At 57.3% G+C, this 26637-nt stretch overlaps 10 protein-coding genes across 10 annotated transcripts; 5 read left to right on the top strand and 5 right to left on the bottom strand.

Annotated features, from left to right (window-relative positions):
- The first annotated feature begins 66 nt into the window (after positions 1–66).
- Positions 67–648, top strand: B0H64DRAFT_15286 (uncharacterized protein). The gene is made up of 2 exons (XM_062798467.1): positions 67–327; positions 392–648. Exons 1-2 carry the CDS (start codon positions 187–189, stop codon positions 575–577), a joined length of 327 nt encoding a protein of 108 aa, XP_062663943.1. The 5' UTR covers positions 67–186; the 3' UTR covers positions 578–648.
- On the bottom strand, positions 540–2691 carry B0H64DRAFT_380897 (WD40-repeat-containing domain protein). Its single transcript, XM_062802764.1, has one exon. The coding sequence runs from the start codon at positions 2553–2555 to the stop codon at positions 720–722; it is 1836 nt and encodes a 611-aa protein (XP_062663942.1). The 5' UTR covers positions 2556–2691; the 3' UTR covers positions 540–719.
- A 258-nt stretch (positions 2692–2949) lies between these two features.
- On the bottom strand, positions 2950–3829 carry B0H64DRAFT_369684 (uncharacterized protein; the record flags this gene model as incomplete). The annotated part of the gene is made up of 3 exons (XM_062802045.1): positions 2950–3246; positions 3311–3612; positions 3673–3829. 3 exons carry the CDS (start codon positions 3827–3829, stop codon positions 2950–2952), a joined length of 756 nt encoding a protein of 251 aa, XP_062663941.1.
- A 1728-nt stretch (positions 3830–5557) lies between these two features.
- On the top strand, positions 5558–7767 carry B0H64DRAFT_380889 (Indigoidine synthase A like protein-domain-containing protein). Its single transcript, XM_062802763.1, has 2 exons — positions 5558–6242; positions 6294–7767. Exons 1-2 carry the CDS (start codon positions 5598–5600, stop codon positions 7518–7520), a joined length of 1872 nt encoding a protein of 623 aa, XP_062663940.1. The 5' UTR covers positions 5558–5597; the 3' UTR covers positions 7521–7767.
- A 71-nt stretch (positions 7768–7838) lies between these two features.
- On the top strand, positions 7839–9452 carry B0H64DRAFT_470523 (uncharacterized protein). The gene is made up of 2 exons (XM_062807834.1): positions 7839–8407; positions 8472–9452. Exons 1-2 carry the CDS (start codon positions 8014–8016, stop codon positions 9254–9256), a joined length of 1179 nt encoding a protein of 392 aa, XP_062663939.1. The 5' UTR covers positions 7839–8013; the 3' UTR covers positions 9257–9452.
- Positions 9453–11481: 2029 nt separating this feature from the next.
- On the top strand, positions 11482–14170 carry B0H64DRAFT_15188 (FAD binding domain-containing protein). The gene is made up of 4 exons (XM_062798447.1): positions 11482–12022; positions 12084–12463; positions 12518–13552; positions 13617–14170. The coding sequence occupies exons 1-4, from the start codon at positions 11781–11783 to the stop codon at positions 13916–13918; spliced, it is 1959 nt and encodes a 652-aa protein (XP_062663938.1). The 5' UTR covers positions 11482–11780; the 3' UTR covers positions 13919–14170.
- B0H64DRAFT_380883 (uncharacterized protein) lies at positions 14135–16956 on the bottom strand. The gene has a single exon (XM_062802762.1). It carries the CDS (start codon positions 16840–16842, stop codon positions 14422–14424), a length of 2421 nt encoding a protein of 806 aa, XP_062663937.1. The 5' UTR covers positions 16843–16956; the 3' UTR covers positions 14135–14421.
- B0H64DRAFT_380882 (uncharacterized protein) lies at positions 16950–19439 on the bottom strand. The gene has a single exon (XM_062802761.1). The coding sequence runs from the start codon at positions 19312–19314 to the stop codon at positions 17209–17211; it is 2106 nt and encodes a 701-aa protein (XP_062663936.1). The 5' UTR covers positions 19315–19439; the 3' UTR covers positions 16950–17208.
- Positions 19440–20437: 998 nt separating this feature from the next.
- Positions 20438–23740, top strand: B0H64DRAFT_15177 (uncharacterized protein). Its single transcript, XM_062798443.1, has 2 exons — positions 20438–21316; positions 21380–23740. The coding sequence occupies exons 1-2, from the start codon at positions 20807–20809 to the stop codon at positions 23378–23380; spliced, it is 2511 nt and encodes an 836-aa protein (XP_062663935.1). The 5' UTR covers positions 20438–20806; the 3' UTR covers positions 23381–23740.
- Positions 23741–23856: 116 nt separating this feature from the next.
- Positions 23857–26550, bottom strand: B0H64DRAFT_15069 (uncharacterized protein). The gene is made up of 3 exons (XM_062798430.1): positions 25900–26550; positions 25432–25839; positions 23857–25343 (listed from the first exon to the last, which is right to left on the bottom strand). Exons 1-3 carry the CDS (start codon positions 26292–26294, stop codon positions 24101–24103), a joined length of 2046 nt encoding a protein of 681 aa, XP_062663934.1. The 5' UTR covers positions 26295–26550; the 3' UTR covers positions 23857–24100.
- Between the last annotated feature and the right edge of the window lie 87 nt (positions 26551–26637).

Here is a 26637-nt window from a genome sequence, read left to right as displayed (position 1 = left end):
CTTAAGAAGCGTGCCCGCATGCTGAAGTCAATATCACTTTCTCTCCCTCCTGGAGTACACCATCAAGCCTGGATTTCTGACCCGGATCCCCTCTTCCTGCTCTCTCCCCATCACGGAACACACCAACCAAAACCCTCCACAATCTCCAGTGCCACGTCGGGGTTGAACCCAGCACCGACCGCAACCATGGCCAGGAAAAGGGGGTTTCGCAACATCGTCAAGGAATTCAAGACCTACTTTGGCGACGGCCTCCTCGATGACTGGCAGCGCCTCTGCCGCGACGTCGGTCTCAACGGCGAGTACAGCAGCATCACGCAGTGCCGGAAGGTATGACCACCCCTAAAGGTTGAGCAGCAGCCCGAACATTGACTGACAAGGAGACAAATCGTAGGCTCTGAGGACCGTCCACGTCAACATCTTCGACCTCCTCGATGCTGTGAAAGAAGGGAGGACACCACCACACTTCGGCACCGCAGGGGAACTGGCGGAGTACACTTTGGAGACGGGCAGGGTTTACCCAAAGAAGGCGGCGAAGAAGATGGGACCTGTCAGGGCTCTCTTGCGGATGATCTTTTGATCTCAACACCACCCTGTATCTAGCATTAGAGGGAACACTACCACTCCCTCCCTGAAAATTCATCGCATATCAGCCGTCCATTCCCTATCCCACTCCTATCCCACTCTGCCTATACATCCTACTCTCCACGTAACCCCTCCCATCAGCTCCTGATCTCCCACAACCGAATCTTGCCCACGTCATTCCCCACCGCCAGCACGTCGCTCCCCGCGCTAAACGCCACGGCGGTAATCCGCCCCAGGGGCGTTTGCTCGGTCGGCCAGTTGCGGTAAACAGTGCAACTGGGCAAATGCACCAGCCGGAGGGCATCCTTCTTGTGGAAGCTGCCAAACGCCAGCAGCTGGCCGTCCGGCGCAAAGGTGACGACCGAGATAGACGTCGTCAACTGCTCAAACGAGCGCGTCGGCGTCGGCAGCTTCTTGATCTCCACGGGCGCGCCCGCCTTGGCCGCCTGCTTGGCGGCGGTCGGCCTAGCCAGCAGCTCATTCCGGTCATAGACATTCAGCACGCCGCTGTTGGACCCGACGGCGACCCAGCGGTCCCCGCCCAGCTCGGCCGGCCCGCCGCGCCCGCCCAGCGCCATCACCGTGCCGCCGATGGACCCCTCGTCCCGCCAGACGCCGACCGTCCGCCGCGTCGCCATGCTCCACTCGGCCACCTGCCCGTCCTTGCCCGCGATCGTCAGCCCCTCGCCCTCGGCCCACCACGCGAAGTCGGCGACGCCGCCGCGCCCGTCGATGCGCGCCTGCGCGATCCACTGCATGGAGCCGACGTTCACGATGTTGAGCGCGCCGCCGCCCTTCTTGTCGCTCGCGACGAGGGCGAGGTAGCGGCCGCAGGGGCTGAGGCGGAAGCGCTCCATGGAGCGGTGCTCCTTCTGGTGGCCCTGGATCTTGGAGACCTTCTTGACGAGGCCCGACGCCAGGTTCCAGCTGTGGAAGTAGCGGCGGCGGCCGGCGAAGACGACCTCGTCGCCGTCGGGCCCCACGAAGGCGGCGCGCCGCAGGTCCGTGCGCTTCACCTGCACCGACGTCAGCGCCGGGTTGGGCACAGGGTGCGCCGCGCCGTCGATCTGGTGCAGGTACATGACCGAGGACGTGCTGGAGGACAGGAGGATGGGGCGGCGCGGGTGGAAGGAGAGGGAGGAGACGCCCGCTTTGTGCGTGTCGGGGATGTCGCGCGTGCGCTGGATGTCGAGGGTTTCCGGGCGGAGCTTGCGGCGCTTGGCCCGGGTGTTGTCGGAGGTCGGGGCGAAGGAGTTGGCGTCGCGGAGGAAGGTGTCGAGTGGGAGGGGGGCGTCGATGCTCTCGCCGTCGCTGTCCACCTCCATATCCGAGGCGGAGGAGTCGTTCGAGGCGGCCGAGGAGCGCCGCCTCCTCCGTTTAGAGCCGGCGGTAGCGGCCTCGTTGGCCCAATCTGGTAGCGGGTAGAGACGGAGGTACTGTTGCCGTAACCGCCGTGCGTACTCGGTACCACTCACGACATCCTCTGCCTCGGTGTGTCTAAGTTTCCTAAGCCGGGTGGCTCCAGCCAGAGAGACGGTTAACCGTTCGTCGTCGCTGTCCTCCCACGCCGGTGCCTCCTCTTCCTTCTCTTGTGGGGCCTGCCTCCCCTCGGCCAGTTCAAGCTCCTCATCTGAGTCTCCCCCCGTGTCAAGCGTAAAGAGCATAGAGTCGGAGACATGTTCGTGGCCTGTGGCGGCGGCCTCGTCTTCAGGCGTAACTTTGACGAGTGCCTTGGCGTCGGTGACGGAAGGAAGGAAGTCGTCGCGAAATAATTGTTCGCGGAACGTCTCCTTGCTCCCTAAGACGAAGCGTTCCAGCTCCTCCTCGTCGGAATCCTTGTCGAGAAGCGCATTTTTCCTCTTTTCGAAATCGTCGTCGTCGGAGGTAGAAAGGGCGTCATCTTCGTCAAATTCGGCAAATGACCCCCCGTCGGAGGACATATCCTCTTGTTGTTCTTGGCGGCGCCTCGACATGGTGACGTTGTTGTAGAAAATGGGGAATGTTTAACTCTGGAAGAACACCGAGGGGCAGATCACTGATCGCTGGATTCACTTTTTTTTTCTAAACCTTGCAGGCAGTGCAGCCTTGCAGAATGGTCGGTGCCAAGACTTTTACTAAGTGGGTCTTGGTTCTTGAAAGTCGGCGTCCATCTCCAGCCTCGCACATGGTAATTATTCCGAAAAAAATATTTGAGATGAGTGTGAGAGTTGATCTTTAATTTACCCCAATCAGGTACTTTATCCATCTAACTACTGGCTGTATGAGCTTATGCAACCTTTCCCCAGTCCAATTCGTCTCACGCTGCAGTCAACCACTCCATCCCTGGGTATTATCACAACCATCACAAGCCCATTCTCATTCAAGTTCTCACAACACCAGCGCAGCAACCAGACCCGCCACGCCAATCCAGCCCATCCCTCCCCTCCAGCTCGCCGCGCCATTAGGATTGGTCTCCACAGTGGTCGCATCGCCCGGCGCAAACATAACCGGCACACTAACATCCGACGAGTCGAGAACCTCCTCGGGGGACAGCAACGGGTTGTTCAGCGCGGCACACGATGGGCGGTTGTCACTCGCCGGGATGCTGTTGGTGACCGCGATAGGCAGGTCAAAGACGGTGTAGTAGTCCTCGCCATTGAGGCGGAAGGACTGGCGGATGGAGACCTAAAGACAGACAAACCGTCAATTTCACTAGCTCTGAGTGATGAGAAGGGGTGGCGTGGCCTACGTTGTACACCCCCCGAGCGGTATCCCCCAAGCCCTCCCCCTCGCCACCGCCGTCGCCGACCAGGCAGTCGGGCCAGGTCCACTTGACGTGCTTCACGGTGCTGCCGGGCTCCTGGAACATGATGTCGCCCAGGCTGGCGTTGTTGGCCGAGGCCGTGCCGTTGGTGATGGTGAAGTTGCGGTTCGTTACGTAGCTAGACAGGAAGATGTCGATTTTGTGGATCATGCTGGGGTTGTCCTCGGGGTAAGGCGGTAGCTGGAGACGGCCGTTGGTGGATACATCCAGGGCGACCTCAATGAGGTCTTGGGGAGTGGATTAGCCACGGTTGAATCAAGTGCGCGTGAGAGAGGAAAGGAACATACCCCCGCCAAGGGGCGTGCCCGGCTGGGGGGCATCGACGATAACCAGCCCCGGGGTAAAGATTTGGCCGTTGGCGATGGTAAAGTTAAGTGCGGAGGCCATCTGAGCACCGGCCAGAAGCGCTGCCCCCGCGTATGTGGACAGGGACTTGGATGCCATATCTCGAATGTTAAACTCAAATTACAAGAACTGCGGGATCGTGGAAGAAAGAGCTCGGAAAACAACCCCCTTCAAAGAATAGTCGAAAGGTGAAACTGTCGGGTTAAGGAGTGTACGAAGCGCAAGCGGCGGTCCAAAACTTCTAGGCTTATAGAAACGTCAGAATAACGGGAAGAAGATCGAAAAGACAAGCAGCGGCCATGAGGACGCTGGAGGACATCGCGGCCCCTAAATAACGGAACGAAATTAGGAGGATGGGCTAACAAGAACCGGGTTCGCTTCGAGTCTTGTCCCGGATTCGCTCCCGCGAGTGTAGGATGTTGCATCCATGTCGACCAGATCGGATGTACTGGAGCCGAACATAAAACGACCGACTTCCAACAATTCCACCTTTCGTTCACTGAAGAGGGTGCATGGATGTTTCACAGTTGGCGACGGCAAGATCCGCAGAAAGGACCGAGAGCCAAAACGCCTCCGTTAAGATGCCGCCGTCGTCGTCCAAGCTCTTGTGCGAACGGATGGGACTGTAAGAAGGTGGAAAGAGCTCATGCATGTTGGCGGGTTTCAGATTGACCAAAATTCCTGGGCCTGGCACCAGTCCCGATCTGGTAAGCTTCAACGTTAAACGTGGGGCACGCCGCGATGGAGGGCCGAAGCTGCCGATGCCGCACAGGCCATGCTTTGGGAAGGGGCCTCCTAGACCGGAAATCGAGAGTTGAGTTGAGTTCGGAATAAACTCCGAGCTGGTTACAGACCCTTTAATACTAGTCCATGGCCTTCTTAGAGTTATGCATCTATGTAACGTTATCCACACAAATCCACGATTCAAGCAACCCCGGCAGACCTCTCGGAAGCATGGTCGGCAATGGCGCTGATTGGCCAATCCAAGCCGATGAAAGGCGAGCTTCTCCGCTTGCTCGAAGTGGACTCATCGAGACCTCTTGTGATTCCCAGCTCTCACACACCACCTTCCATCTTGGGAGTAACATCTCAAAACGATTCCCCATAAATCCACCATTTTGAGGGGTCATTCAGTCCGGAGTCACGTTTCGGGAATTGATAACCTCCCTAGGTAACCGACACAACCTCCCACCCCCAAGGTAAAAACATCACGTTCCCCTCCTGGTTCCTTCCCAAAGTAAAGAAGCAACCATTTCACCGAATCACTCGGTGCTCTCCCAACCACTCAACAAACACCAACCCATCCCAGCATCCACAACACCCGGGAGGCACTATGGCAACACGCGCCCTCTCCCGGGTCCCGACCCTCACCTCCAGACACCACCACCACCACCACCACCCCACCCCGCACACCCGCCGCAGCTTCACCACCCACGCGCACCTCCCCTCCCTCCTCAAAATCTCCCCCGAAGTCACCGCCGCCCTCGCCGCCAACAAGCCCGTCGTGGCGCTCGAATCCACCATCTACACGCACGGCGCGCTGGGCGGCGCGCTGGAGGTAGAGCTCGAAAACGTGGTGCGCGCCCACGGCGCCGTGCCCGCCGTGTGCGGCATCCTGGCGGGGGTGCCGACGGTGGGGCTGACGCCGGCCGAGGTGGGCCGCATGGTGCGCGAGGGCGCTGCGAAGGCCTCGCGGCGCGATCTGGCGAGGTTGGCTGCGCCGGCGGTGCTGGGTGGTGAGGAGGGGGCTGGGGCGGGGCATGGGGGCACGACGATCTCGGGGACGATGGTGCTGGCGCGGTTGGCGGGGATTCGGGTCTTTGGGACGGGCGGGTTGGGTGGGGTGCATCGTGGTGGGGAGGCGTCGATGGATGTGTCGGCGGATTTGACCGAGTTGGGGAGGACCAGGGTGGCGGTGGTTAGTAGTGGGTGCAAGGGCTTCTTGGATATTCCGAGGACGTTGGAGTTTTTGGAGACGCAGGGGGCGTTGGTGGCGACGTTTGCGGATGGCGGCGCCGCGGCGGGCGGGAAGGGGGTGGATTTTCCGGCGTTTTGGGCGCGGGAGAGCGGCGTGCCGAGTCCGTCGGTGGTGAGGGACGAGAGGGACGCCGCGGCGATTATCTTGGCGCAGGAGCGGTTGGGCATCGAGTCCGGGATGCTGTTTGCGAACCCGATCCCGGAGGAAGCGGCGATTCCGAGGAAGGAGATGGAGCTGGTTATTGAGACGGCTGTCAGGGAGGCGGCGGAGAAGGGGTTCACCGGGAGTGCCAATACGCCGTACGTCCTCACCAGGATCAGGCAGCTCACGGAGGAGAGGAGCACTTCGGCTAATGTAGCGCTGGTGCGGTCCAATGTTGCGCGTGCAGCTAAGATTTCGGTCGAGTTGGCTAAACTACTGGACGGAGCGCCGGTGACGGTCAAGGCGGCATCTCCGGGCGTTGACAGCGCCAAACAAGCATCAACTCCGGCGGCCAAAATCCAGTCAGAGGTAGACACAGCGGCCAAGCCAGAGGTAGGCCACTAGGGTACCAATACACGCCAATGTTCGACTGACTGGGCCTAGGATCCCCATCCGGTGGACGTCCTTGCAGCAGGCTCAGTAGCCCTTGATTTGAACTGCGACTACGCTGGCGGTTCTCCGTCAGGAAACAGCAAGGCAGTGTCCCCAGCTTTGCACACATCCAATCCTTCCACCATCAGCCAATCTGTCGGCGGCGTCGGGCACAATATCGCCCTGGCAGCACACAGGATCAGTGGCGAAGGCAAGGTCCGGTTATGCAGCATGGTTGGCGATGACATCGCCGGCTCGACGATTTTGTCCACCCTCCAAGCCTCGGGCCTCGACACCTCCAGCATCCGCCAGCTTGGTGCCGAATTCCCGTCCGCCCGCACAGCGCAATACGTGGCCGTCAACGACGCCGACAAGAACCTCGTCATGGCCATGGCCGACATGGACATCTTCTCCACCCACTCCTTCCCCGCAGACTGGACCTCCACCGTGGCCGCCTCCAAGCCCAAGTGGCTAGTCGTCGACGCCAACTGGTCCGAGGCCGACATCCAGACCTGGCTGCGCGCAGGCACGAAGCACGGCGCCGATATCGCCTTCGAGCCGGTCTCAGCCGCCAAATCCCAGCGCCTCTTCCCCACCCTCAAAACGAACCAAACTCCCCCCCTCAGCGTCTACCCGCACGCGAGCGTCGGCCTCTGCACGCCCAACCAGCACGAGCTGCTGGCCATGTACGAGGCGGCGCGCGGGCGCGGCTACCTGGAGCACGACGCGGCCTGGTTCGGCGTGTTGGACGGGTTTGGCATCCTGCGCGGCGCGCGCGACCGCTTCGTCGACATCGCCTCCGCCCCAATCGCCGACGCCGGGATTCCCGTTCAGTGCGTCAACCTGCTGCCGTACATCCCGACCATTGTTGCGAAGATGGGTGCGGGCGGGGCGTTGTTGGCGACGGTGCTGGGGAGGGAGGATCCGAGGCTTAAGGACCCCGAGCATGCGCGGTTTGTGGTCAGTCGCTCGATGAATGATCATCCGCATGTTGGGGGGGTGTATATGAGGTTGTTTCCGGCGGTGGAGCAGGTGGAAGATGTGGTGTCGGTCAACGGGATTGGGGATACGTTTATGGGTGTGTTGGTGGCCGGTTTGGCTATGGGGGGGAAGGTGGACGGGCTGATTGATGTTGCGCAGAGGGCGGCGGTCTTGACGTTGAGGAGTAAGGAGAGTGTTAGTGAGGAGGTCAGGGGGCTGAGGGGGGATCTAAGGAGGGCTGTTGAGGAGTCGCGGTGATAAGATACGGAGTCGGCTACTCTTCATGTGCACCTAGATAGAGTTTCTTCTCGATGAGATACCAGTAAATCGCTTATTACTAACTACCTACTACTCGAATAATTAAGGACTGAAAGAGGGTAAACAACTAAAGCGGAGTCGCATTGTCAACCACGACTCACGGGCTGGTGTTGACTCGCCCCTGAGCAACACATGTCTCCTCTGTGACAACCGACACACACCAAGCCCGAAAAGCCAATTGGAAAACAGGCACGGGATGAAACGCGAACAACAAAGCCTCCCAAGATCCCTTCCCCGCATTCTACCCAATGCCAACCTCGGCATCTTCCCGCATGAGGGGAGCTCCCCACATCTCCACCACTCCCTTGTTCCTTGGCGGGTACCATTCCGGACTTAATTAAGAACGAGAGCCATCTTGAAACGAGATATTGCCATGTGCTTTCAACCTTCTTCCGCATTGTTGTAACACATATTGAACTGGAAAGCCGCCATAATGCCCATGCACAACGGCTTCCTCCCCCGCGAGGGCTTCAAGGGAGACACGGTTCTCAAAATCATCCGCAACACGGCTCTCAACCCGAAGGTGGTCCTCCCACTGCTTCTACTGACCAAGTACACGAAGAAGGGCCAAGACTGGGCCATCCTCCACCCACTAGCCTACTCTCGCCTCAAGAAGCTTTTGCTGTTTGGCGTCATCAGGTGGATCAACAACTATTTCTCTCGCAAAGTGTTGAACAACTGGGTCGACGACAAGTATGACTGGTCGAAGGAGATCGTCGTCGTCACCGGCGGCGCTGGCGGCATTGGCGGCCAAATTGTCCAGTTGCTGGCCGAACGGGGCATCAAGGTCGTAGTACTGGACATCCAGCCCCTGACGTACCCAGCTGGTAAGCAAGAATAACTCACCTCCCTCCCAACCTCAAGCAACCCCCCGACTAACAAACCACCCAGCCCCCAACGTCCACTACTTCAAGTGCGACCTCACCTCACGCAAGACCCTCTCCCTCGTCGCGCGCGAGGTGCGGCTCGCGGTAGGCGACCCCACCATCCTGATCAACAACGCGGGCGTCGTGCAGGGGCGCACCATCCTGGACGCATCAGAGCGCGACATCCGCTTCACCTTCGACGTCAACACCTTCGCGCACTACTGGACCACGCAGGAATTCCTCCCGGCCATGGTGCGGGCGAACCACGGCATGGTGGTCACGGTGGCGTCGGTCGCCGCGTGGGTGACGGTGCCCAACATGGTCGACTACGCGGCGTCCAAGGCGGCGGCGCACGCCTTCCACGAGGGCCTCACGGCCGAGCTGGCCACCCGCTACGCCGCCCCGCGCGTCCGCACCGTGCTCGTCAACCAGGGCTACACTACGACTCCGCTGTTTACCGGCTACCAGAATGATAGTCCCTTTCTCATGCCGGCGCTGCACCCGGCGACCGTTGCTGAGGCAATCGTGCGCCAGGTTCTGAAGGGGGAGAGTAATCAGCTGATTCTACCCGGCTTTGCTGGTACCTTGCCGGTGCTGGCTGGTATGCCGCATTGGTATCAGAACCGGCTGCGGGCGAAGAATCAGACGATTATGAAGGCGTTTGCGGGGAGGAAGGTGGTGGAGGATGTGGAGAAGTTTTATGAGGAGAAGGAGAAGGGGGGTAAGGGGGCGGAAGGGGTGGAGGGGACAGGGGAGGGGATGGAGGAAGGTGTCGGGGCGGGTGCGAGTACAGTTTTGGTGGAGAAGTAAGTGATGTAATGGATGTCGGAAGGGTTACTCAGGAAAGATATGTCAAGATGGGTGTCGGGGATTAGTGTTGTGTTTGTTTGTATGTATGTACTCGTTGCGGGCGTATCGTGTGACTTTTTTTTCCATTGTTGTATCCTACCTGGTGCGTTGTGAATTCCTCGAGCAATACAACAAAATGAACGTTTTAGTACCGTAGCATAAGTTCCGAACGCTGGGTAAAAGTTGCATGATTATTCCTTTGGGATGACAGCCGACAGTTATTCCTGTTGTAAGTACGCGCCTTAGAGAATGGATAATAACTAACTGTTTCTTTTCTTTTTCAAAGGCTCAACCAGCAACCAATGATCATGGATCCTAGACGGTGATTGTAATTATGTTCTATATTTACACAGTGCGGTCGATTGTTGCGTGCATAGCTCCCGAATTGTCCGCAGAACAATATCGTTGCTAGGGGTAACTTGACAATGGCGTAGTCCAACGTCTCAGCCCTCGATGTTCTTATATAAACTTGCAATGCTATTACTATTTACCCGCTTCCTTTCCTAGCAAGGCTACCTAAAATAACTTCACAAAAAGCGACTGGTGGAGATCAACAACTTACCTATGTAAGACAGCCTGACCCCATCGCAAGCTATGATTCTAGCGAAATGACACTCTCAAACGCCACAGCAACTGCTGCTTATGGAGCCCGAGGAAGTACCAATGCCCCCAGAACCGTACCGGAAGCGTCCAAGTGTCCTGCTACCAGCGCTCGAATCCTAAACTTGGATGAGCTAGAGTGTATAGGTCTCAGCAATGACCGCATCACAAAACACAAAGTGGCACTAGCCAGGCGGCCAGCATATGAGAAAAAAATCAAACGGGCAAGACAGCGCGGCCTTTGCGAATCACGGCGCAACAAAATGGCCATGCTCAGGGATTTTACTTTACACAACAACGACACTGGTGGGGAAGAGGCCGGCGATGGCAATCCAGAACCAGACGGTGACACCAGCGTTGAACACGAGCTTGCGAATCATACCGACGACGGGGAAAGCTTCCTGGCTGCTGAGGAATATCTTGCTGGGGAACTCTATGACCTTGAGGAGGATTCAAGGAACGAGGAGTAGGCGCTATTGTGGGATGAGTTGTTGGGCTGTGGAAGTCGATTAGCCACATCAGTTCTAAAACTTAGATACCTACCTACCTAAAGAGTGGGAGTACCTAGGTAGGTAAATAATAGAAAAATAGGCATCTTCTTACCAGCCAAGACAATGCAGAAATGGGAGACAACGACGTGGAGTTTCACACAAAGTCTTCGGTAGTTACTAAGCCCTAAAACCCAACCATTGGCTCTGTTTGGGACGCTTAGAGATTTCTCTGAATTGAGTGTGACCCATTGTTTCTTTCATGGAAGTTGATATTGGTGATTACATGGAAGCGGGAAGATGCTTGTCTCAATTTGTAACTCGATGCTGTTGCAGGTCCATTCCAAGGAGGAAGCTCCCGGAAGGCGCCAAGCCCCGCATGGGGGGGCTCCCGTCCGATGAAATGGTGGCGCCAGGGAGGCCCAAGCTCCTAAAGTGGCCTGCCGGGCAGTCTTCAGTGATGTTCTGGACTGGTCCCTCCCTGTTCGACGGGTTTGCCGGTGGCCAGTGACCAATGGATGCCCGCCGATTGGGCAGAGGGCGGAGAACGAACACACGAGATCAGATCATCCCCTGCGTGGAATCAGCCCACTTGCACTGCAAAATGGCGAGGTACGGACCACACCATATCAGCTTACCCGCCGAGCCCGCCTGGCATTGCCCGCAAAACAACAGCACGACCGAAGGGAACTTGAGACGACCGAGCACCGGGCAAAGTTGAACGTTGAAACCTTTCCAGGTTGTCGCCCCTTCTTCCCTACCTGTCTAGGTAGTGCCTTCCGCACTTTCATCGAATAGCAATTTCAGCCCAGATTCGTTCCCTTGACAACAATGCATCTTTCCTGCACCTTCACTGTCTCGTGCCCAAGAAGTACCCTTCCCCGAGGAACTTGACCCGGCTCTGAGCGGCTCCACGATCTCAACGTTACTCCAACCCAAGCAGCGGTTCGCACGTCTCTCGTCCCACCAGATATCCCCTGCCACCTTGACAGCGTCAGATTCAAGCTGTACTCAAAAGTTCAGGGTTTCCGCCTCACTGCAGATTACTTCGCAACATTGGTGTTAGGTTATATCCAAACCTCTGGATCGGCCATCACCAAAATCTCCAAATTCCAGAATCCCAGGTTCCCCGGTTGTGGGCCGGTGACTTTATCTGGAATATCATCAATACTTTAGCTCTCCTCCACCAAAACTCTCCGTGTCGTCGCCGTTTCGGGTTGCGGCAGTCCCCGCTTGGTCTTGGTTACAGCCCACCACCAAGCTGTCAACTCCAATCCTCGCCTTCGGGACCCAACCGAGACACATTTGTATCTGGGCGACATCTTGTGAATGATAACGACCCTTGCCGGTCCTTTCGACTTTTAAGGTTCAGAGTTGTCCGCTAGACAGCAATAACCATGGTGTACACTACCAGATCCAACACGCCCTCGGAGGGCCGGATAAGCGAAGACCAGATGGACACGGCTGAGTGTGTCGATCGCCTGGCTCTCCTTCGGAGCATGCCTGAGACGCCCCTTGAGTGCCAGGTCTGCGTTGTTGGAGCAGGCCCGGCCGGCTTGATGTTGGCATGTAACCTTGGCCGGTACGGTATCAAAGTGGAAGTGGTGGATGATCGGGCAGACCAAACGACGGTGGGAAGGTGAGCCACCGTGGACCATATTCACCCCCGTCCATGGTTTCTGACTTGGGACGTGTTATAGAGCCGACGGTCTTCAACCTAAGTCGATTGAGACTTTTCGGCAAATGCGACTGGCGGACCCCCTTTTGCAGCGCGGTGTCCGAGTCTACAACATCGCCTTTTGGCAGAGTACCGCTGACCAACCGCTCCAACGCCTTGGCCGTGAAGTTCACTACCCGCCCGTTATTGATGTGCTGGACCCCTATATCCTCCTGGTGCACCAAGGAATGGTGGAGAGCTTGTTCATCGAGGACCTAAAAAAGCGCGGCATTGAGATCCGCAGGAACACAGCTTTCGACTCGTACAGCGTGTGCGACGACGAGAGCGGGCCGCTCCAGGTTAACTGCCGGGCGAACGTGAACCGAGAGCGCAAGTCGTTTCTGACACAGTATCTCGTCGGGTGTACGTATTAATGGAGATTAGAGTGGTTTAAGGACTGGGCTGACTATTTTCTAGGTGATGGGGCACATTCCAAGGTCAGAAGAAGCATCCCGGACGCTACGTTTGTCGGCATGTCGCAAGCTTCGCTGTGGGGTGTGGTCGACGGCGAGCTGGTGACTGACTTCCCCGACATCTGGTCCAAGTCCCTGGTGCATTCGGAGGAGTACGGCTCAATCCTGATTATCCCCCGGGAGCGCAACGTGACGCGCTTCTACATTGAACTTAAGAGCTCGCCCAAATCAGATAAGAATCAGCTCGGTGAGAAGGCAGTCATGCAACGCGCCAAGGATATCATGGCTCCCTACAAAGTTGAGTGGAAGAACATTGAATGGTTCGGCCGTTACCAGGTCGGTCAGCGGGTCGCAAGCCGGTTTTGTGACAACCATCACCGTGCTTTCATCGCCGGCGACGCCAGCCACACTCACTCCCCAAAGTCTGCTCAAGGCATGAACACGTCAATGCACGATGGCTGGAACCTGTGTTGGAAGCTCAACCTTGCCATCCGAGGCTTCGCCAAACCGGCGTTACTTCAAAGCTACGAAGAGGAGCGGAGGAAGATTGCCTTGGACTTGGTCAACTTTGACTACGACCACGCAATCCGGATCGCCGAGGGAAATCCCAGGGCGCTTGCTGAGAATTTCAGGACCAATGTGCGTCTTATCTCTGGCGTTGGTGCCCAGTACGACCAGAACGCCATCAACATGACGGAGCCCTCACCGGGCTTGGTAGGCGAGGTCAAGCCGGGTTCGCTCCTACCGCCGGCCAAAGTCAGACGCTACGTCGACTCCAATCCAGTTGATATTCAGCTCGACATTCCGATGCTTGGCCAATTTCGCATCTACGTAATGGTGTGGGACGTCCACCAGTCCTACATCTTCCTCGATGCCTTCTGTGAAGCTATCGCCTCAACTAGCTCCCTCGTCAGTCAGCTCTCTGCGGCAGCAAAGGTCTCATACACTCAGCAACCGCGTATTCCAGGCCCAGAGGATATTTACCTCCGACCAGAGCGCTACACGGCTGTCAGCCACCTGTTCACGTTCGCACTCATCAGTACGTTACCCCTCGCTTACCTCACAGCGACCCTTTGCCGAGCGAAACTAACCCATTTCACTAGCCACAATGCCCCAAGACGACATCGAGATCCATGACCTACCCCCCATTTTCCAAGACAGCCGCTGGACCTTTTACCTGGATGACGTCCCCATGCAGGACACGCGCAACATGCACTGCACCAAGAAGTGGGTCGGCTCCCTCGGGGCGGGGGAAGTGGCTGTTGTGAATGTGCGCCCCGACGGCTATGTCGGCTCGGTCGGCCGCTGGGATTCGAGCATTGACGATGCCGGGAAGGATGCCGCGAAGTGGTTGGACCAATACTATGGGCGGTTTTTGCAGTTGCCCGTGCCGATCCAGGGTTGAGGCTTGACCTGATTGACTGTTTGTGAGCGGTGGGGGTTAACTAGGCTAGGAATGGGGTAATACCGGAGTGGTTGTGTTCTTATGGATTAGAAGGGGAGTGTATACAAAATGCTGCGAGGCAGTGAGTTGTTGTGGGCGGGGGAGTTCAAAAGAAGTTCGGGTTTCTTCACGGCACGTTTTTGTATGGTGCTCAGAAATATAGGACAGTCAAAGTTCTAAGTGTTTCAGTTATTTCCGCACTTGTTTGTCTGGTATTTGATACTGTCTGCGATTGCTGATGTCACATCTGCACTGGCGCCAGTTGCATCCTCGGCCCCTTTTGTTTACTTTCGGCCCACTGTACTCAAATGCTTCCACCCCATGTTACACGCCTTGTCGTCTTTATTGGCGGCATTACCTCGGCGGGTGGGTAGGGCGCCCTCCGAGCCGTGCCTGGCGGGGTCGAGTTGAAATCGGAATTGGCCGCAGGGAAGGAGGTCTATTGTTGGAACTTGTCATCCACTCTAGCGCGTCACTTCCCTCGTCATCGTCGTAATACCCACGCTCCTCGATGTCAAAGGGTCGATTGGGCGGGCGGTTGGGAGGGCGAATCGGGGGCCTGGATTGTTGCGCCTTCTTCTCCGATGGGATTGGAATAGCCTCACAAGCTGGGTGTGCCCTGCCAGCTTAGCCAGGCGCTCCGCCGTGTTCCCGGCATTGTTCGTTGACACTTTGGCACCCTTCTCGAGAAGCCGAACCGTGATGTTTATGAACCCATCCTGCGCGGCCAGATGAAGGGGTGTCATACCCAACTCATCCCGCGTGTCGATATTGGCGCTTTTGTCAAGGAGCATCTGGACTAGTTCATCCTGGCCTCGGCGAACCGCGTAGTGGAGAGGTGTCATCCCTCTAAGATCCGGTACCGAGACGTCGTCTGCTCGCTCGATGAGCCTGCGCGTGAAGCTATCGTATTTCCTATCGACCGCGAACGCCAAGATCTTCCCGGCCGTTTTGGAGAGGACAGCCGCTTTCTCGGGGTCCTCCGCGTTAGCATTATAGGTATCTATGAACCGTTCCATGCCCGAGATCATCTCCCAGCTATCCACTTCTGCTCTTTTAGCCAAGGTGTATTTCTCCAGTAAGTCGAATTTCACCGCACGCGCCTGGTCGACAGCTTCGGCTAGCTGACGCGCTTTATGTTCGAGGACGGCGATCTGAGCCCTTATCTTTTCCAGCTCAGCCTGTTTTTGGAATACCAGTTGTTTCTCCTGCGTTAAGGCGGCCCATCTTTCTTTCTCCTCGCTTTGATGAATTTCGCGAGCCTGACGCAGGTCGTCCAATAGTGCGTTGAGTCCTGAAAACTCTAGCGCAGTGGTCGCGCTGACGGTGGTATCGGGCATATCGGGTACGGCTGAGGGTGTGAGGACGTATCTTCTATGCTGAGCGGACGCCTGGATCGGTTGTAGATCCATGTATATGCTCAGGGAAGAATTATATGCGCATTGCCGCCCGCTGACCATGTCCCTCCAGGCGTCTGGACAGCCATCAATTTCCCCCAACGTCGTCTCTTTAGATGCAACCATGAGATTGCAACTAGGCTGTGCCTCCGAATCGATCTCAACAACAGCAACAAAATCGGCTACGTTCTTTGCAGTCTCTTGGAACCGCATTAGAATCCTCCGAACACCTGCGGTGGGTTCGGTCGCCGCCTCGATCAATGCTCTTTCTTTATGCCAATAGGCCCTTGGGTGCACGCTGGTGAGCTCCAAGCCCGGGACGGATTTCCGGATATGGATCAAACAGGGGCCCACTGCCTGTGAGAGGGACTTGCGCCCGCCGTCGAGCTGCAGATGGACCAAAGTGGTAGAAGTGTCGAACACAGGCTTTGGGAGCAATCTGGCTCCACGGCCGTCTAGCCTGAAATAGTTCCCCGGGGGTCTCCCAGGCGCAGCAACGAGCGGTATCCCCACCACATTGTCGTTATCTCCTTCAAGCCCACATTGGAGAAGGCCGAAAGTCCGCGTTGCTGTAGCCTGCACGGCCATCGAAAGGTGAATACATCCGCCATGAACTTCAAATGGGGAGTGGGCGCCATGGTCTATCACGCCCACGTGCCCGGAATTCGCAAAGGAGGAGGGGGAGGGTGCAAGGGCGGCTCCGAGAACCATGTCGAGTGTGGTATTAGGCAGCGCCGTGTCTGTCTCAAAGCCCCAGGCGAGAATGGAGTCGTCCCCAAGGTCCTTCATGATTTGCTCCTGCAGCCTTCGGAAAGCCTTATCCCCTTCGCCATATATCATTGGCATGGAGAAGCCGAAAATGCCGAGGAGGGAATAAGCGATGTCTTCTGGTCGTTTTGTGACTCTCTTTGCGGCCCAAGACATTCTCTGGGCGACACTGGCCTGATGAATGTCGGTCATACCTAACAGGAACGAAGTCGGGATTCCCGTGACGGTTTCGACCAAATAACACAAATCCCCTTTGGTCCCCAGACATGACCAATCTGCGTCGTAAAAACGGAGGTTCAATGGGGCAAGAAGCTCCTGCAAGGTCCATCCTCTCTGGAACCAACGGCTTGACGAGAAGGCAGATTGATTCCCATTCGGGTTGTCTCCGGGCTGAACGTCGGAGAGGTAAGCGTAGCACTGAGCTGCCTCAAAATACCACCGATACATTGAGTTGATGGCCTCCTGAAGTTCAACCGAATTGGTCTTGTCGATACAGCAGGTGTCGATCCAGATGTACTGGTAGCCATCTTCCTTGGCTATTTTGCAGCTGCCCTTTACTTTCAACGGCCGCGTGGAGTCTGAGTCGAGCCTGCCGTCCAGGACATCGCGAAAGGAAACCTCCTCGCTGTCGCTGCCCCATGTGTGGGATAGGATGGCGTAGGCGGGTGGCGAGAAGAAGAACTCTTCTAGCTTGAAGGTGTCAACATTCAGGAGGCGCATAATGGATTCCTGACGCTGGAATTTGGGTAGATAGTCCGAAAGAATGAAGTTGAGGGGCGCTGGTTGAGATTGAGAGCCTTGCGCTCAACCCGAAGCGGCGGGGGGGCTCAGGCCCCCCTCCCAATTAGAAATGAGCTGAGTCGGCCATTCGCGTGACAGCCATATTAGGCGCTTTTCGGGCAGCAAGTAAACCTGCAAAGTAAACTTGTGATTCCCTCGGCGTGGTTTGGCTTTGGAGAGTTGATGGTGTTTTTCTTGACGTGGATAAGGCGTGAGAGGAGGTCGTCTTGATTTCCCAATGGAGCACCTATAAGGAGCAAGCCTCCCAAGATCTACTCTGAAGATTATCGGTGGCTGTGGTATCGTTCAGAAGCGCACCACAGTAATCCTCCCCTTCTCATCCTCTCCCACAATCCACCGCTCATCTCCAGCAATATGCCCCTTAGCGGCGAGATCAGACCACATCTGGTTCGGGAATATAGCTTCCTTGCTTCTCGCTGCAACCGCCTTCGTAGCGCTAGGACGCCGCTTAGTATTCCCCGCAAGTCCATTGCTTTGGTCCACCATCGCCGTCGCGGTACTTTTAACTACAACGGCCGGGCGGATATAGACCGATAAGCCCTCAAACATGAAGCTGTGACGGGCCGTTACCCGCACACCAGCGGCAAAGTCCACCATCTCCGAGATGGTTAGGTAAGGGAAATCTTCGTGGCGCCAGCAAGGGGCCCAGCCAGGCCAGCGAGTCGATTCGGTCGCGATTAGGGGGCTTGACGAGCCCGTTTCACCGAGTGCCCATGGCCAGCCCACAGGACTCGGTGATGATCGTGGTTGCGGCCGATCGTCGTAGTTTTCCTGGTGACGTCCCGTAGTTGGAGCGAGCCACACACCATGTGGCATGCTCGGTCTTCTGCCGTTGGTGTTTGCCATACGCCAGCAAAAGTTCATGTCGACATCCCCGTTTGCACCACATGTATCGACCCACATGGGACCGTTGACCGGCCCGTCAACGATGTTGGACAGGGTAGCCGTCTGGAGGTCAGGTTGGCCAGCCCCGGCGAGATCGGTAGTTGACCGAGCAGCAATCTTGCAGGCTCCCTGAGTGACCGAGGTTGGCGCCGGGATAACTGGGATTCCGGTGCTTCGAACCAAATGCACACGGGGTGGGCTCAGGGAGCTATGCTGGCCATCTGCCCAGCGGTGCTCTTCTTCTATCACATAAAGATTCTGGCTATCCAAAGCCAAGCTCCTGAGTCGTGGTGTTGCTCGTTGGCGTAAACCGTAAAAGTCCAGCTCGCGCCAAGCCATACGTCGGACAACCTGAGGCCCAGCGGTAGCAGTTGCCAATGAGGCCCTCCTGGACGGTTTCAAATCTGCGCTGGAGTCAACAAACCCGCGTATATTGCTGCCAGCTGACGTTCTCTTCTGCCCGTTCCACAAACCAGTTGGTAAGGATGGTGCTCGGGCGACGGTTGGCCGCTTGCCGCCGTGGGGATCTTCTGATGGTCGGTACGGGCTGGGCGACGAGATATCCCAAACAGCCAGCTGCTCGATAGGATCATCCTGATAGAGTGAGCGGTTAGGTTGCCAGAAGTACACGGCGTAGTGGGTGGCGGTGTGTGCCGAGAAGAAGCGATCAGAGCGGTTCAGGGGCAAGCCGAGAAAATGCAGCTTCCACTCGGAACGGAACTCGACTGCCCATGTTCTTCCAGCGGCAAGGCCGGAGGGCTTGCGAATGACGTCGTAAGCCGTGACAAAATGGCGATGCACGACCTCTCGGTCATTTAGTTGGTGGTATGGCAGTGCTTCTGCCCACTCAAAAATGAGCACCCCTTGGGCTAACCGAACTCGACGAACGTGCCTTGCGCGGACGTCAAAGGGAACAGGGACCCGTTGGCCAGTGGCGAGGTCGAGGATATGATAAATGCGCCCGTCACAACGATCTGGCGGGACTTCCAAGGCGGCTGGGTACACCAACACTCCGTCTTCCTGGCTGTACCACCAGACCGGATCAGGGTAATGGAAGTTACAAGTCCCGTAGCTCACGCGCAGGAACCGGTTCCAATGTGCGACGCCCCAAAACGAGAAGATGGACCCATGTTCCTGGCTACTCGCGGCCAACTCGAGCTTCTCAACGACCCGTGGACGACCTTTATTCAAATAGTGATATCGGCGAGCCACCTCGGCGAAGGTCGACGACCAGTTGTAGGGATGCTCGGCAATATCTTCGAGTTCGGCCTTCACATTTGCGGGGAGTTTGGCCGACAAGATCGACCCTGATGCGACAGCAGCAGCTAAACGTAATTCACGACACCGGGGAATATTCCAGCGCAAGAGAAGCAGTGAGATATCTTCGCTCGTGAAGGCGGCGTACCATCGGCGACTAACGGCGCGGGAGCGTACGCAAGCGCGAGGCGAGAGATACCAAATAATAAAGAGGAAAATGTCACGAGGCAGCTCGGTGATGTCTCTCATTTTGGTGATGGTTTGCCTCGTTGCTTAAATACCATGTTCAACCGAATGCATGATCACAGTTGTCAGGCCTCAATATGCAGGTAGCCACGTACTGTGTGGTCGGTCGGTGATAAAAATAGCTGAGAGTGGAAGTTGGAGGGAGAGTTACGGGTGGACCTGGGTTGGGGGCGTGTCGGTTCCAACCTCAGCACGAAAAACAGTCCCACTTGGGGCTAGTTCGGGAGCTCGGTTCCCACTAGGGGTGCTGACACTGCACATACTGTGTACACAGTACATACAGAGTGAGGTGAGCACCTTCCCTCGCTCGTTCGGCGACATCTGGCTCACACCATCAAATTTTTCAAATGAAAACTCGGAAGCTGCAATCCCGTCGGGTTATTTCTCTTCACAGCTCAGGTACCTTGGCCGCACCACTGCCCGGCAGGACGATTTGTTGGTACCTGCCTACACAGTAGTTACCTAGGTGCCTACCTGAGATGGCCGAGGAGAGAACCCAACCTATGCTCCGAGACACCCGACAAAGTGGAAGACGGGAACGGAACCCTCAAGCTTCGGCTAGTTAACGTTATTAATAATAACACCATGCAGACCGACAACCTAGTTCGGTGCCGGGCAGTTCGTGCAGTGTGTCCCTCCTAATTTCTCCACGCGAGCAGCACTCAGCATGCAGACCAACCACCAGACCGCTAAATCGGGTGAATAGTGCGCGGGCATTTGGTGTCAGACCAGAACGCAACCCATTATTCCGTCTAATGGAACATAGATGCGACGGGTGTGTGTGTGTGTACATATGTGTGTATGTGCAATCCGGAACGTCATCATGCCATTTGGTGCGCGTAAAAGCCACCGGCGTTCCCCGGATAGTAGTGGACATGATCTGTATGGACATTCGTTCGTTCGTCGCCCACAAATGGAAGACCAGGTTGGAGCCCCTGGATCAGCCCGAGTCAAGCTTTTCCAGGCCGTCCTCGGCGTCCCAAACGGTGCCCCAGCGGAGAGCCCCGAGCCTCCCGCAGACCAGGACCCCGCGCAGCCCCCAGCAAGCCGTTCCTGTCTTATTCGACCTGAGCATCCTCCACCTTTTCTGGCCGCTCCCCACGATTCTCCTGTCATCTTGGCAAAAGCCAAGCAGTCAGCCTGTCTAGCCTTGGCATATGCAACCCCCAAGCTTCATCTCATCCACGATCTCTTGGCTTTTGCATTCTTCTGGTCCCGCTCTCGAGCTTGCTATCGCGATCCCGACTCGGTCGGACGCCGCCAGCGCGCAGCCCGACCCATCGTACGCGTGCGCGCCCTTGTTGGACTCTGCCCGACCTTCCCGTGTCGCATGGGCACCGGTCGACGCGGCCACCCAGCACCCGACGCTCGAACCCGATCCCGATCGCTGGACCAGTCGCCCCCCCCCTCCCATCTCGCAGACGCCGCTTCCCGAACGTGCCAAACACGTATCCGCATTTGCATATTCGTTTGTTTGCCAAGGCAACAAGCATAGATGGGCTTCTCGAAGAAGCCAGCCGACAACCGCGCCGCCGACCCTGCCCCCGCGTCCGCGTCTGCCTCCCAGGAACCGTCGTCGAACAGCAGCCTCTCGTTCTTCTCGCGTTTCACCCTGCCCCTCCGGTCGCGTGCCCGCTACGTTGCCGACTTCCACATCCGCCCGGCCGAGCCCCATCGCAAGTATGGCGCGGGTGACCAGGTACAGGGCGCCGTTGTCCTGACTGTCGTCAAGCCCGTCCGCATCACACACCTGGTCGTGTCGCTCCACGGCCACATGCGCGTCTACAAGGGCCTAAACATACCCTCGAACGAACCCATAATTGATCCCGCTGAGGCTTTGACCACGTCGAGCCGCAGTTCGCGTCATAAAAATCTTGGCAACGGCTGCGTGAGATTGTTCCAGGATGAGCAGACCCTCAGCGGCGATGGGAGGCTCGAGCCGGGCAAATACGAGTTCAATTTCAACCTCCTCTTCCCAACAAGTGGGTTACCGAGCAGTATTGATGTACGTGCTCTGCGGGTACTATTGGATCCGGTTTTCTTAAGTCGCTAACCTGTATCGGTACAGTTCGAGCGTGGGACCATATCCTACATGATCACGGCGACTTTGACGCGTCCGACATCCATAGGCACCAAAACACCGCCTAAAACGAGTTGCGAGCGAAAACTCTACCTCGTTGAGAAGCTCGACATTGGATCCCTAGCCCCACCACGGCCGCGTACTATCTACCTCGAGCCCATCTCCAAACGGCCCAAAAAGAAGAAGCAGGCTGCCCTCAGTGCAGAAAAGGGTTCCGTCACAACGGACGCAACCGCGCCAACGTCTGATCCCGACTCCGCTCGGGCGAACGAGAACTCCACCGAAGGCTCTTTATCCGTGATCGGCGAAGACCTAGAACAGGAGCTGACAGGCAACAATCCTCGAAGCCCGCAAAGCGACGTTCGGAGTGTGAGTAGCGAGAGCGCCGTTAGTGGCAGCACTAGTCAAAGCAAAGTTGGAGATGCAAACTATGCGGTAGCCGCGGCCCCTTCGCTCGCCGGGAAGAAAACCCCCGCTGTGAAGGAACGGACGATCACAGCAACCGTTGAGCTACCAAAAGGTGGTTGCCTTCGGGGAGACATGGTGCCGATCAAGATATCTGTGCAGCACATCAGACGGATCAAGAGCATGCACGGTGTCATCGTCACCCTATACAGGTTGGGGCGCATAGATTCGTCGCCGCCGTTGCTCTCCAAAGAGCTGCCCGAAGCTGACGCTCGGCGGCTGGAGAAAGAGGAGTACTACCCTAGGTCCAAGACAGGACTGGGCGGTCTCTCTCTATCCTCGGCAGGTTCCTGCAGCGTGTTCCGAAAGGACCTGTCACAGGCCTTTGCCCCGTTGATTATCGACCCGGACACTCTCACTGCGAGTCTCACCGCCTCGGTGCGGGTGCCTGAAGATGTCTTTCCCACCATCAAAGGCGCTCCGTACGAAATGATCTCGTTCAAGTACCATGTCGAGGTGATTGTCGATCTGGGTGGAAAGCTGGCTAATCAAATACACGGCATCAAGCCGTCTGGCACCAGAGTGAGTCCCGTGGCGGGTCCCCTCGGCCTAACGGGCAATCCGTACGAAAGCGGTCCCGCCACCATGACCTCTTGGAACACGAGCATCATCGACACAGACAGGCTCCGACGTCAAAAGGGTGTCATCTGTGTTGTGTTTGAAGTCGTCGTGGGGACAGCAGACAGCAGTCGACTGCGCGCGAAAGGGCCGATGAGGCCGGAGTCTTTTATCCACACCGTGCCAGTCCAGGAAACTGATATGTACGATGGCGATATGAACGAGAAACAAACATGGTCGAATGCTCCCGAGGACAGCAACGGCTACCCGCCAGATGACTACCCTCAGGACTACGCCCCGTCACCCCACATCCAACCGCCTCAACCTTACCCTTACTGGGAAACCTCTTCGCCGCAGCATTCACCTGCTCCCCACTACATCCCTCCTCCAGATATCCCAGATGAAATCCATCTCACCGACAAAGAGCGCATCAGACGTGCCGAGCAGCGACTGCTCCCCAGCCAGCCACCAGAAGCCCCCGCTGCAGACCATTCCAGTTCACATCTGGCCAACGGCGAGAACATCTATGACGCCGACGACCAAATATTAACGCCTGTCGCGGGCCCGTCGCATGACCCACAACCGTCTAATCCAACGCGAGAGGATCATCTCGACGCGCCGTCAGCACCAGCGCTTGAGGATCTCTCCCCCGCCACCGACGTCCATACGAATGAAGATAAGCAGGAGCTCGAGAGACGCCGGCTGCTTGCCGAAGCCGGCGCGCCGCCCGAGTGCCCCGAGGATTACGACGCCGGGGGGAGCAGCAACGCCGCGGCATCAGCACCAGCAGCCGAGCCGAGTGCTCCCACTAGCCACGATCTGCAACCTTCGGCCCCCGTGCTGGAGGATGAGGACGCCTATGGGCTGCATTACGCTTACGGTACGGCCGGAGCAAATACCTTGCCAATACCAGCACCGAGGAATATCGCAGAGCCGGAGGAGCCGTTGCCGAAATACGAGCGGTGATGTATGGACTATCCAGGTTTGGAAAAGGAACGCTGTGCTTGGGATCCCGAATCAACTTTGGATACCAACGAGGAAGGAGAAAAGAGGAACAATGTGTGGTGACGATAGTGTATATTGTAATGAACTGCAGGAACGGTGGTATATACCTTCTCATGTTTTTGGGGTCTCACGACGGGGCGGTGATTTGCATCCAAAGGGCAGTAGGTTCTGAGGAACGACGTAATAAAAGCCATTCGGCTTGGCTTTCGCCGTGTTCTCGAATGAAGTATGCGCTGCTGAAAACGAGGGTATCTATCTATCAGACTCCAAAAACGAAGCAATGTCAACGCCAGCGATGTAAAACCCCTCCCCAGCTTGAGTCCTGCTTCAAGCGAGTGTATACCATATTCTAACCATCCCCTGTCCCATTGAACGATTTGTCTTGGCCGTCCTCGGCCGCTCTGCAGGCGTCCCCTCCATCCTTAACTGCCTAGTTATCCGATAGAAGATGTGCCAATACGGGCATCGTCAAACCAGACCCATCTAGTTATAAACCAGCCCAGCCGCCTCCTTGCCCGCTCTAAACGAAAGTCATCCCGGGGTATCTAAAAAGGCAAAACGAAAGATGAACGCCGGGAAAGAATGAACACAAAAACAAAAACGAGAGTTCGCTAATGGCCAGCCAGGAGGAGGTACGCCACAACTTCTTCACACCCCACACCACATAACGGACAACCCCCCTCAACCCCGCCGCCCGCCATCCCCATCCAACTCTATCGCAACCACATCCCCCGCCAGCTCCCCCACCGTCACCGCCCGACCCCTCTGATAGCGCCATGCCGGAACCCGCGGCGCAACCCCAGCAGCAGCGGCAGCTGGAGGGGGAGGAGCGACCGCCGCCGCCGAAGGCGACGAATACGCCCTCTGCCGCGCACCACTAACATCACCAACACCACCACCACCACCCACACCACCACCACCGGCGCCCAGACTCCGCCTACCCCCATCCCCAACCTCAACCTGATACACCCACCCCCTCCCCGGACTGCCAATCGGACTGCCGACCGGACTGCCGACCGGACCGCCGACCGGGCTGCCTGCGGGGCTGCTACCGACGGGACTTCCCGGCATCTCCGGCATACCCGCGAGTTTCTGTTTCTGCGTCTGCAGATGATGCGTGTACTCCTCCACCCCCTTCCCGCCGGCCGGCACGGCAAATACTGGTGCTGTAGGTGACGGCGTGCCGACGAGGGTTGTCAGTCCGGAGGCGTTGCGCTCGTGGTGCTGCTTGTACTGATGCTGGTACTGCTCCGGGTGGGCGGTTAGATACCCGCCCCCGTTGCCTTTGCCATAAGCGCCGGTACTGGCAGCGGCGGGGCTGGTGGGGGTGGTGGGAATGGAGGTGGCCGAGACGGGGAGCGTGTACTCGGTGTCGTGGTGGGCGGCGGCGGCGGCCGTGACGGTGGCGAATTGTGGCAGGACATTTGGTATGGTGGGTTGTCTTGAGCCGAGGCTGGGGCGGAGCCCGGTGCTGGTTCGCGTGCCGGTGTGGGTGCTGCTACGGCTTCGGGTGGCGGTTCCGGTTCCGGTTCCGGGGTAGAGAGTTGCGTCCTCGTCGGAGTGGAGGGGTTGGTGGTGGTGATGGTGGTATTGCTGCTGGAAATAGTCGAGAGTGACGGATTCGGTGGAGGGTCGTCTTTTTCCCTCTCGTCGGAAAGCCCCACCGCAGCGGCGGCGGATGGAGAGGATGATGAACCCGGCTAGGAGCAAGGCGAGGACGCTGCTTCCTGCTGCTATGCCGGCTATCGCTGGGGTTGGGAGTGAGTTTGGTGCAGCGGAAGATGAAGAGGTGGGTTGGTTAGTTTCGGATGCGGTGGGTGAAGGGATGAGGCTGGCCGTCTCGGTGAGGGTGACGGTCGTGGGTGGGTGGGAGGTGAGTGTGATAGTGGAGGTTATGGTGGTTGTTGTTTCTGCTTTGAGAACGCTAGGGGGGGTGTGAGCATAGCTGTGCTAGGCGGGACCCATCACGGCTGGTCTGGACATGAAGAGGATCTTGGGATCTTAAGACGCACTGAGTGTTTGTTTGATAAACTGTTGCCACTTCCGTTGAAGTTGTATGGACGGTAATCATGACGGAGGATATGCTCGTGACATCAATCGTTTGAGTGACATAGTCGGTCACCGTAGGAGTGGCCTCTTGCCTCGCTTCCTTTGGGATTGGGGTGGAATCAGTGGGGATCGAGAACCCCGAGGTTGATGGCTGGCTGTCTCTACTCGACTGGGGTCTGGTGACAGCTCTTTTTGCAACGGCGGTTGTCGTCTCCCACACGACGCTGGTCTGCGTGGCCGCGGTTGAGATGGTGACATCGGTGGTAGACAGAATCGTTGATGTTTCAACCTCGGCTATGAAAATGGTGGCTCGCTGTGTCGCAATGTGTGTGGTGGTTTGGTCGACAGTCGACGTAACCGTTACGGTTTCCCTTGGCTTGTCAACTTGGTGGCCTAGGATTCCTGTGGCAGCCCAGATACACTTGACTTACACTGAAGCGAGACACTTCCCCTCGGAGCATGCTTGGTCACTCGAACAGCAACCAGATCCGCAACACACCTTCCCGCTTCCGCAGCAGAAATCCCCATCGACGCAACAGTTTCCACAGCTGGGGCAGAAGTCAACATCGTTACCGAAGCAGTAGTTGGAGCCGTTAGCGAGGCAGTCTCTCCTCCCTACGTCCAGGGTGCGTTCCTGGCGACCAAACAAAGGCTCGGTCCCGGGAATTGGGTCCAACCAAGTCTTGTGGTACCGGGTATCTGCACCAGGCGCAAGAGACAGGCTCGTTTCGAATATATGTCTCAGTATAGACGACGAGGCTGGACAGGTAGCGAATGCTAGGACGGTGGTAATGACAGCAGCCAGCCGGGCCTGGACAGGAGTCATGGCGATGATGCCGGATCATGATGTGGTTCCATGAGGAGAGCAAACGACTTACGTCAAGGACAGGCTAGATGTCATCAGGGAAGCTGACGGAGGGGTGTGGCTCAAGGACGATCCCTCCCCATTCTACATACAGAGCCTTCGCTCCCCTCGCTCACCGCGTCAGACAACAAATCATGGACCAAGACATGTGGCGGCGTGCAGACCATACGCATACACCGACTTCTCAGCTGCGCAACAACAACCCGGAATGGCGGGCACCACTTAGGCCCGAGCGAACAATGACCAATAACGTGGGTTTGAGGCAGGGGTCAAGCGAGGGGGTCAGAGAGGCTGGCCTTCCTCT

Source organism: Chaetomium fimeti, assembly GCF_033439085.1.
Source record: "Chaetomium fimeti strain CBS 168.71 chromosome Unknown B0H64scaffold_1, whole genome shotgun sequence".
NCBI lineage: Eukaryota > Fungi > Ascomycota > Sordariomycetes > Sordariales > Chaetomiaceae > Chaetomium > Chaetomium fimeti.
Note: the sequence above shows the minus strand (reverse complement) of the source record. Positions and strands in the feature narration are given on the sequence as shown.

Bases quoted from the DNA above. Each gene is read 5' to 3' on its own strand.
- B0H64DRAFT_15286 (XM_062798467.1), top strand. From the start codon at position 187: ATGGCCAGGAAAAGGGGGTTTCGCAACATCGTCAAGGAATTCAAGACC. The intron at 328-391 runs GTATGACCACCC...GACAAATCGTAG, and splicing joins GCATCACGCAGTGCCGGAAG to GCTCTGAGGACCGTCCACGT.
- B0H64DRAFT_380897 (XM_062802764.1), bottom strand. From the start codon at position 2,555: ATGTCGAGGCGCCGCCAAGAACAACAAGAGGATATGTCCTCCGACGGG.
- B0H64DRAFT_380889 (XM_062802763.1), top strand. From the start codon at position 5,598: ATGGATGTGTCGGCGGATTTGACCGAGTTGGGGAGGACCAGGGTGGCG. The intron at 6,243-6,293 runs GTAGGCCACTAG...GACTGGGCCTAG, and splicing joins ACACAGCGGCCAAGCCAGAG to GATCCCCATCCGGTGGACGT.
- B0H64DRAFT_470523 (XM_062807834.1), top strand. From the start codon at position 8,014: ATGCCCATGCACAACGGCTTCCTCCCCCGCGAGGGCTTCAAGGGAGAC. The intron at 8,408-8,471 runs GTAAGCAAGAAT...CAAACCACCCAG, and splicing joins GCCCCTGACGTACCCAGCTG to CCCCCAACGTCCACTACTTC.
- B0H64DRAFT_15188 (XM_062798447.1), top strand. From the start codon at position 11,781: ATGGTGTACACTACCAGATCCAACACGCCCTCGGAGGGCCGGATAAGC. The intron at 12,464-12,517 runs GTACGTATTAAT...ACTATTTTCTAG, and splicing joins GACACAGTATCTCGTCGGGT to GTGATGGGGCACATTCCAAG. The intron at 13,553-13,616 runs GTACGTTACCCC...CCATTTCACTAG, and splicing joins GTTCACGTTCGCACTCATCA to CCACAATGCCCCAAGACGAC.
- B0H64DRAFT_380883 (XM_062802762.1), bottom strand. From the start codon at position 16,842: ATGCGCCTCCTGAATGTTGACACCTTCAAGCTAGAAGAGTTCTTCTTC.
- B0H64DRAFT_380882 (XM_062802761.1), bottom strand. From the start codon at position 19,314: ATGAGAGACATCACCGAGCTGCCTCGTGACATTTTCCTCTTTATTATT.
- B0H64DRAFT_15177 (XM_062798443.1), top strand. From the start codon at position 20,807: ATGGGCTTCTCGAAGAAGCCAGCCGACAACCGCGCCGCCGACCCTGCC. The intron at 21,317-21,379 runs GTACGTGCTCTG...GTATCGGTACAG, and splicing joins GGTTACCGAGCAGTATTGAT to TTCGAGCGTGGGACCATATC.
- B0H64DRAFT_15069 (XM_062798430.1), bottom strand. From the start codon at position 26,294: ATGACTCCTGTCCAGGCCCGGCTGGCTGCTGTCATTACCACCGTCCTA. The intron at 25,840-25,899 runs GTAAGTCAAGTG...TGACAAGCCAAG, and splicing joins GGGAAGTGTCTCGCTTCAGT to GGAAACCGTAACGGTTACGT. The intron at 25,344-25,431 runs GTGCGTCTTAAG...CACCCCCCCTAG, and splicing joins GTTTATCAAACAAACACTCA to CGTTCTCAAAGCAGAAACAA.